Below are 10,182 nucleotides of genomic sequence, written 5' to 3'. Positions count from 1 at the left end.
TAATAGTGAAGTGACACCACTTCCACAAAATCTACGTAATATGATGTGACAAATGTTTAATAGTGAAGTGACACCACTTCCACAAAATCTACGTAATATGATGTGACAAATGTTTAATAGTGAAGTGACACCACTTCCACAAAATCTACGTAATATGATGTGATAAATGTTTAATAGTGAAGTGGCACCACTTCCACAAAATCTACGTAATATGATGTGACGAATGTTTAATAGTGAAGTGACACCACTTCCACAAAATCTACGTAATATGATGTTCTATTCAGAGTAAAATAATGAACTTAAAGTCTGTTATCAACGTAGTATAATACATCTTTTAATATATTTTTTAAACATTTCATCACAGTTTTCAAGTTATAAGACGTCTTTATTTTTCGCACGATTATCTCAATTACTGTTAGTAAGTACATAGTGCATTAAACAAAAGATTAGATAGCAATGAATTTTGTCTTCGTTTGCGAGATTTAAATAAATGTATTCGCTATCGAGATATGTTGATTTCAATCGCTCAGCTCATACATGGAAAAACAAAGGCAGAAGATATCTAGAATTAGGTATCTGTGTAAAATGGGATTTACACGTAAACGTTGCCTTGATTTCAATTAAGTTGATTACTTTGTCTTGTACATTTTCGATTTTATGAAGATTTAATCCGAGTTCTAAGACAGTATATCAAAAACAATTACCTTTTTTAAAGTGCTCAATTCTAGCTTTAAAAATTTCTGCTATTTAAATCGTATGCTGAATCTGTACAAAAAAAATAGATCTTCTGAATGGTTAATGTTAAATGTTGGGACATAATATATGTACCGACTGAATCTGTACAAGAGAGATGTCTTCTGAATGGTTAATGTTAAATGTTGTAACACAATAAATGTACTGACTGAATCTGTACAAGAAAGATGCCTTCCGAATGGTTAATGTTAAATGTTGTAACACAATTAATGTACTGACTGAATCTGTACAAGAGAGATGTCTTCTGAATGGTTAATGTTAAATGTTGTAACACAATAAATGTACTGACAGAATCTGTACAAGAAAGATGCCTTCTGAATGGTTAATGTTAAATGTTGTAACACAATAAATGTACTGACTGAATCTGTACAAGAAAGGTGTCTTCTGAACGGTTAATATTAAATGTTATAACATAATTAATATACTGAATTCAAATTAAGTCGGGTGTTAATGTTGTCCATTTTTTTGTTTTGTGTGTGTTTTTGCTATTAAAGGACATCCAATACTGTAGCAAAAGAAAGATTATACATTTTCGAATAAAAAGTTAATGTTGTTCATCTAAAAAAAAACAAAAAAAAACAGTATCATCTAACGAGATAAAGAATATAAGTTTGACACAAGTATGGTTAAATGGAACATACAGACTGAAATGGTCTAGATTATGTTGATTTCATAGGAAAGAGGTACTTAAAAAAAACACGAAATAGTGCACAGGAAATATTTCTTTTAAAATACATACTTAGCTCGACTGACGCTAAGTCGTGGAAGTAGTAGAAACTAATAGTATCTAAAATATCTACTACACACTACTGTCTACTACACACTACTATCTACTACACACTACTGTCTACTACACACTATTGTCTACTACATACCACTATCTACTACACACTACTATGTAGTAGACAGTAGTGTGTAGTAGACACTACTATCTACTACACACTACTGTCTACTACACACTACTATCTACTACACACTACTGTCTACTACACACTACTGTCTACTACACACTACTGTCTACTACACACTACTATCTACTACATACTACTATCTACTACACACTACTGTCTACTACATACTACTGTCTACTACACACTACTGTCTACTACACACTACTATCTACTACACACTACTGTCTACTACACACTACTATCTACTACATACTACTCTTTACTACACATTATCTGCTACATACTGCTATCTATTAAACACTACTGAGTTTCAACGAGTTTATAGATTTCGGGAAAATTGCAGTAGGACATATACGAGGGTATGTTGCTATAATAATAGAATAATGATTTTCAAGTAGAAATACACAGTCTTCCATTTCATAGTATCTCAGTCTTTGCTGATTTGCGTTTTTAAATTTCTTCGGGGCCTTAAGAACTACAGAAGGAACCAAGTAACTATAAGTAGGCACAGAATATGTTCACGTACCAACAACTTTCGATATATGTCAATTTCTGTGGCGTAACTGTTCATATGATACAGAACATGCGTTCGATGTTATTTTCTTACTGAATAAGAGTCAGATTACCTTGTTTAGTGTCAGATTACTTTCTTAGAGTCCGATTACTTTGTGTAGTGTCAGATTACTTTCTGAGAGTCAGATTACGTTCTTAGAGTCAGATTACTTTCTTAGTGTCAGATTACTTTTTAGAGTCAGATTACTTTCCTATTGTCAGATTACTTCCTTAGAATCAGATTACTTCCTTAGTGTCAGAATACTTCCTTAGAATCAGATTACTTTCTTAGTGTCAGATTACTTTTTTAGAGTCAGATTACTTTCCTAGTGTCAGATTACTTTCTTAGTGTCAGATTACTTCCTTAGTATCAGATTACTTTCTTAGTGTCAGATTACTTTTTAGAGTCAGATTACTTTCCTCGTGTAAGATTACTTCCGTAGAGTCAGATTACTTTCGTCGAGACTTAAACTGCTAACAGTTTATACTAATCCTTGGCGCATTTACGAAAACATTTTCAATAAAACTTGTATCGAAAACGCTGTGATGGCTAAAAATAAGCATTTACGTGATAGTTTTCGTGGGTTACAATTCGTATCCGAAACGTTAATGGAAAGAAAAACTTGCCGTTATATAAGTAGTACAAACAAACGGGAAGCTAGTAGGCTATAATCAGTGCCCGGGTCTAGAAGTGCAGTAGCAAAGTTTTGACACTGTCGGCGAAGTTCCTGTAAAAAATAAATAAACAAAAGTACGTCGTTTGTTTGTTTGTAATTAAGTACAAAGCTACATAATGGGCTATCTTTGCTGTGGTTATCACGGGTATCGAAACCCGGTTTTTAGCATTATAAGTCCATAGACATGCCGCTGAGCCACTGGGAGAGTAGTTCGTCGTTTTCACTACAATTTATTAATGTAAGCACGCATAAAACTACAATTTTCTTCATTCGGTCATCGGAACTTTCTGACACGAATCATAACCCACTGACCTTTAATTGATGTGTACTGTCCATATAGCTACAGCTGCAACTTTTCAGAACGTTTGTGAATGTTCTTGCAACTGCTATTCCTGTTGTTTTTTTTATCTTGCCTATTTTTGATAAACCTTGGTACAAACCCTGATATTATATTTTTTTTCTGTTCAACTGAGATAACTTAACAATACTTTGTTTTTTTTTAGTAAAGCACGAACACGTAAAAGCATTATCCCGACAAATGTTACCCTGTGGGACAGTGGTAAGTCTACGGACTTACAACGCTAAAATCTGAGGCTCGATTCTCTGCAATGGACACAGCAGAGAGCCCAATGTGGCTGTGCTGTAAAACAAACCCAAACCCAATCCTTACTAGCATAAAATTATTTGAAATCTAATCATATCACATCAAGAATGATTCGTCATGTGAATTGAATCCCATTACATAAGCACGTTAAAATGCTATAATTACAAAACAGGGTTAATCGTTATTAGAACTTTTTTTGAGGTAAAATTAATTTACCTTTTTCTGCTTGTATCTAATAGCTAGTTTGAGACGACTCAGGTGCATACGATCTCCATGATGGAAAGCTGGGCCAATGGGGTCGTAATTTAACATCACCTCCAACTCGTAAGAACTTCGGGTGTGAATAAAAGTGTCATCCACATACCTTCTGTACAGAATAGGCCTAAACTTAACTGGACAGGTATCAAGCCATTTCTGTTCGTAATGAGAGAGAGAAATGCATTAGCTAAACACCTGTCCGGTTAACTTTAGGCCTATTCTGTACAGAAGGTATGTGGATGACACTTTTATTCTTTTTAATAACAGTGATCAATGCTCAAAATTTTTAGAATATCTTTATAATAATTGTCATTTACATTCTTTTCATTTCTCATTTCTGTGAATAATTACTGATGTCCAAAAAAATCCGTTCGAATGATACTTTTCAAATTTACTAAATGGATTATATGAGCTTATATACCACCAACTGGACATTTCTTTGGTTTTGAAGTAATTTATAAAGGATATTCTTATTATAAAGATATATTCACACAAGACTAGCATTTGTTTACTATATATGAATGTGGTGTGTGTATGTATATATATATGTGTGTTATTATACACTCTGATACGTAGAAGAATAAATCATGAGAAAAGAATAAAATATTACCGTAATATTTTATCTTTCGTTTTTCGTCATACATTATTTGGTACGATTTTCTGAGTGAACTAACATCCTTCCGAATGATAGTTCATTAAACATCTCTCTTTACAAAAAACGTGTATATATATGCAGAAAGAGTAGGTTTAATAATTTTTTATCATGGTTTAAAAATTGGCAGTTTCTTTATCAAAATGATTTCCCTATACTTCATCTTCAAGTTCACGACACGTGACATACCTTATTTTTTTAATGAAATTCCTAAAACTCCCTATTTATGTTAATGACTTTCTTAATTCAGCTTTTATTATCAATCTCCGAGTTTTATTGTTGACAATATATTTGCACCCCATGCTACAATATAAATGATATATGCATACTTGACGTTATTATGCTGGAAGGTTTTTAGTTGAGCGATCGGTAATATTAAAAAAATAAAATTATTTTTTAACGTCATCCCGAAATAGAAGAAATATCACTTAACTTATGCTCAGCGCCAAAACATTACTTCATATTTTAGAAAACGTCTCATGTCACATCAAATATTCATAGAAAACTCGCTTTTCGCACACTGTGATTGCCCGTTTAGGCTTAACGCCCCACTTAATAATAAGATCAGACACTTTCAATTGAGGTATTGAAATTCTTTAAAAGTCAATATTTAGATGTCACCACTTTGATCAATTATCTCAAGTATTGTTTGAAAGGCTTCCATTCTTGCCAATCGGTTACGAAGAAGGGTTCTAAAGAAAATATGAATTAAATAGCATGTTATGCAAAATATACTCTAACTAAACGACTTCTACTGTATTGGGTGAACTTTTCTTTTTTGTTCTAGTGTTTTTACGCACGCTGTTTTTCTTCAGATTGTTATTTAAGCAAGCTTTTCAGGTACTTATTTAGTTTTTCCTTAAATTATAATTGCTTAAAACAGTATATTAAATGTGAAATCTTGGTTTATTTTAAGGTATTCGTTCAATGTTAATATTTCAACTTTAGGAGTCTCAAGAAAGATAAAGAGGCGTCTGAATGAAAAAAAAGGGGGGTGAAATGAGGACACACATAAACAATGGAAAACAAATATATTGTTCGAGTTTCGAAAAGTGTAGAAAACAGTAAGCAATTCAAGTTAGAATTCATTATAAAACAGAGAATTAACTGACCAATAGAGGAAAAAAAAACTTTGATTCAGTTAGAAACTGTTTAGAATCGAAAATTCGAAATCACATAAAGTTTTGGAATTTATTTTAAGAAAAGATTTAAGCACTACATTCACAAACTAGGGGAATTTAACTACAAATACAATTTCACGTGTTTGAAATTGCGTTGGAAATGTTGTTAAAGACTGAGAGTAATTCTGCTAAAACATACGTTTCGCTTACAAGATGATCTGAAACGTCAAAATAATGGCTTAAGCAGTACTAAGAGGTTGATTAGGCTTAGCATTTAATATTTTACTAGTAAGTTAGACTTTGAATTAATCGATAAACGCTATGCCCGTATAAATGTTTCGTACTTTTGTATTAATATCGATCACATTAAACTGTACAGTATGCAACACCTTTAAGTATGAATCTAAGTTTGTTCGATTTCTAAAGCAATAAAAGGTTAAATAATGTAATATTAAAATTGCCAATAAGATTTATTTTTTAATTCTCTAGAGATTTATTCTGTCTCGAGAATTGTTAAAAGCTCCTGAGATGATTGACACAGACACTGATAGTCATTCGAAACTTTTCTGTCAGTAGATTTATAACAAACTATATTAAATTCCCTAAAATTAAACTTTTTGATTTCTTGAACAAGGTTAGAGAGTTTCCTGTTAAGAAGGCGTTTGTCTTCTTTTCAATAAAGTAAACGTAATTTTGGAAAACTTTGTGATGGTTGAATGACCTGTGAAATTTATTTTGTTTCCATTCTCCATCAAACCATTTTTATCATATCTGAAAAAGATATTTTGTCCACTTTAAACATCGTAGTACACCTCATGCCAACTATTGTTAATTAAAATTGCTGAGATATTTGTATCTTATTTATATTGACAACCATAATACAGTTTGATAAAAATTTCTAATATAACATAAAAAATGCCATCACATCATTTGAACTACTTAAGTGTTAGCCTATTTTTTTACATTACACAGAAATCAAAAAATAAGAAAATATTTATTCATATTTTATTTACACATACACTTTTATCACTCTCTAAAAACGAAAGAGCAGCTGAAATTAATCTCGTTATTTCTATTATTAACTGAGTTCGGCTGATGAAAGTTAATATAGATCAAACTACAGTTCTTAAGCTGGTTATCGTCTGATGAAAGTTAATATAGATCAAACTACAATTCTTAAGCTGGTTATCGTCTGAAGAAAGTAAATATAGATCAAACTACAATTCTTAAGCTGGTTATCGTGGGAAAATTGTTTCTTTCGTAAACGTAACTGGTTCAAGAATGCTGATAAAGATTGAAACTGCAGTTTTCACCTGTTTATTGTAAGGCAATTGTTTCTTTCATAATCGTAGTTGGGCTGATGAAAGCTCATAAAGATTGAAACTGCAGTTTTCACCTGTTCTTTGTAAGGAAACTGTTTCTTTAATAAACGTAGTTGGCCTGATGAAAGCTCATAAAGATTGAAACTGCGGCTTTCACCAGTTCTTTGTAAGGAAACTGTTTCTTTGATAAACGCAGTCAGGCTGATAAGAGCTGATAAACATTGAAACTGCAGTTCTGGGCTGTTCATAATCTGGATACATTCACCGATCATTTAACTGATCATTAGATACATCGAAAATCCCTGAATCTTAGCAAGATTTCTTTCTAAAGTATTTTCTATGACTAAAGCAAAGTAAATAGGCATGACTGTAAGTCCTAGTAGGTCGGAATACCTGCTACAAACGTTGAGTTTTAAATTCCCTTATAGACATGTTACGCTTGTTTAAAACACTATTTATAAAATATCTCCGAAATCATGTAATTAAGAGCAATCTCTTTCTTACTTTCTTTTTCTCAATTACGCAAACATCTTTTAATTTTCTAGTGAAGATTTCGATAATTTTGAAAGTTATTGAGATTTTTTGTTGTTGTTGTTGCCTAAATATTTGAATCAAAAAAAATTATTGTTTGTCTAGAATATCCGCGCGAAGCTACAAAAGGGCTATCTGCGCTAACCGGCCCTAATTTTGAACTGATAGACTAGATGGAAGGCAGCTAGTCAACAGCACTCACTGCTAACCCTTGGGCTACACTAATCGGATAGTTGGATTAGACTTTCACTCCTCAAAGTGCGGGGTGCATTTTTATTTTTGGCGTTATCGGGGCACAAACCAAATAATCTCGGATACGCAGTGGTAAGTGTGTTGAACTGTGAATCAGGGATTATGTGATCCCCCCCCCCGTTACCGCCAGGACTGTGGTTGCGTTATAAAAGTAACGGTCAAACTCTAATATTTAATTAGAGTAGCTCACAAGTTGGCGGCGAACGGTGTTGATTAACAGTCTTTCCTCTAGTCTATAACTTCAAAATTAGGGATGACTAGAGCAGATAGCCCTCGAGTAGCTTAACACAAAATTCAACAATAACAACTTATAAAACGCCATAAGCCCGAAGTGCGGAACGCGATTTTGCGGCAACTGGACGCGACCCACAAAATCTCGACTTCACACTCTGGCCTGCTAACTACTAGTCCACGTCTGGCACATTTTTTTTAAATTTGTTTAATGTGCTTAAATATCATCAAATGGCTGATTTACCAAACATCACTTCTGCACTTATACATATAGATAAGGAAATTATGCAGGACTTGTCGTCGTTCCACCATTGACAACATAAATAATTGAGCTTTAACGCAGTAAGAACAAACTTGTATCTAATATATATATATATGTGCTTGAACAAAACACAACTATTTAAAGACTGTTTATTTCAAAATGTTTCGTTTTGTTATATTTGCATCAATAAGAATACCCTTTTCCTTATAAGTTCACCCTTTTCTGTTTTTAATGAAACTGCCTCGAATCAAGTACTGACCTTCTATTCGTAAAATGGTAATTAAAAACAACTGCGGAAAACACGTTCAGCCAATCAGCTCTCGGTAATTCGTCGCCATAGTAACAAATGTGACTAAGCCTATGAAGTCGAACTTCAAATTGTATGCATATAAACCAATTCCTTACAATGAATGTTTTAGACCAAGATTTAATGTGATTAACCTGTGTTTTTGTTCGTTTATGTGTTTTTTAGAGTTAAGAACTAAATATTCAGAGCAACGACAATGGAAAGTTTGAAAGATTGTAAACTTGTCATTACAATTACTGTGTTAGATCAAGACTTAATGTGATTAACCTGTGTTTTTGTTTGTTTATATGTTTTTTTAAAGTTAAGAACTAAATATTCAGATCAACGGCAATGGAACGTTTGAAAGATTGTAAACCTGTCATTCAGTAATATTGGGTTGATTAACGTGCTTTATTTCATTTGTAATTAAAGTTTTGGCAAGTTTGACATATCTGATATTTCAGTTCTGTGCCCACTCCAACGTTCAGCAGTTACTAGCTTCCATCTGGTACGAAGGATTGCCTGGATTCCGACGGAAGAACGCTCTTCTCCAGTCATTAGAAATCATTCGGATAGGAATTCTCTTTCCATTATATTCAATAGCTTACATCCTTGCTCCCCACTCTAGCTTCGGTCGTACCATTCGTCGTCCTTTCATCAAGTTCATCTGTCACTCCATTTCTTACGTCACTTTTCTATGTAAGTCCATCTTATCTGTTACTCGACTAGTACAGTAGCCGTACGTAAAGTGTAACATAAATTTAATGCTGACTGTATACAAACTATTATCTAATCTTTCATTGCCTAGATTAGGTTTGAACACAAGTATATTAACACCTGCCACGTTTTTTTTATGTTTTTGTTTTTTTGCTGTCATATTTCAATCATAGTCTTTTTTATTTTCTGAATAAATGTATTTCTCCGCTAGGCATTGTACAGGAATATTATCATTTGCCACTTACTTTCCTAAATATATATATATATAATAGTACCAGACAATGTCGGGCTTAAATAGTAATGCTATCATTGATAGAAATGTGGGCCGCCTTTTCTACTGTTTTGAGCCGTAGCACACGAACCATTCGTTTGAGCATTAAACGTTTCTTTTGTTTGGTGATAATTTAGTGTATTTTGCTACCTAACTTCCTCGTTCAGTTGAGTCATCATCCGTGGCTTTAAGGCGGTAAAATTAAACTGGCTGCCAGACTCGAACCTTTTATACCTACATGGACATTGTCCTATCAACACATTAATGTAACCGTTTATACCTACATGAACATTGTTCTAACAATACATGAATATAATCGTTTATACCTACATGAACATTGTTTTATCAACACATGAATGTGACTGTTGATACCTACATGAACATTGTTTTAACAACACATGAATGTAACCGTTTATACCTAAATGAATATTGTTCTATCAACACATGAATGTGACCGTTTCTACCTACATGAATATTGTTCTATCAACACATGAATGTGACCGTTTATACCTACATGAACATTGTTCTATCAACACATGAATGTAATTGTTTACACCTACATGAACATTGCCTTGAAAGGGGGTCGGAGTAAGTGCGGTTTATTCTGTTCTTCATGTTGTATTTACACGTACCTTCTCCAGCAACCATACAACATAGTACAGGAGGTAGGAAGAGGTGGACGAACCTAACCCCCCCCCCAGGTCTTTAAAGACTTAAATCCCGATACAGAGAAAGTGCGAAGTGCAGTTGTCCGATTATATATCATTTTAGCTTCGATCTTT

The 10,182-nt window shown here is 33.1% G+C and overlaps 1 protein-coding gene across 1 annotated transcript in view; it reads left to right on the top strand.

Moving 5' to 3' along the window:
• The window catches only part of LOC106463661 (transient receptor potential-gamma protein-like), a gene marked incomplete at its 3' end in the record, with an annotated part of 101,180 nt that overhangs the window by 65,887 nt on the left and 25,111 nt on the right, over positions 1 to 10,182 (top strand). The window contains exon 6 of the mRNA XM_022391223.1: positions 8,877 to 9,111. Within this exon, the coding sequence (XP_022246931.1) occupies positions 8,877 to 9,111 (235 nt within the window). The remainder of the gene's footprint in view (positions 1 to 8,876; positions 9,112 to 10,182) is intronic.

The sequence above is a fragment of the Limulus polyphemus genome, unplaced genomic scaffold (genome assembly GCF_000517525.1).
Source record: "Limulus polyphemus unplaced genomic scaffold, Limulus_polyphemus-2.1.2 Scaffold1456, whole genome shotgun sequence".
NCBI classification, from domain to species: Eukaryota; Metazoa; Arthropoda; class Merostomata; order Xiphosura; family Limulidae; genus Limulus; species Limulus polyphemus.
Note: the sequence above shows the minus strand (reverse complement) of the source record. Positions and strands in the feature narration are given on the sequence as shown.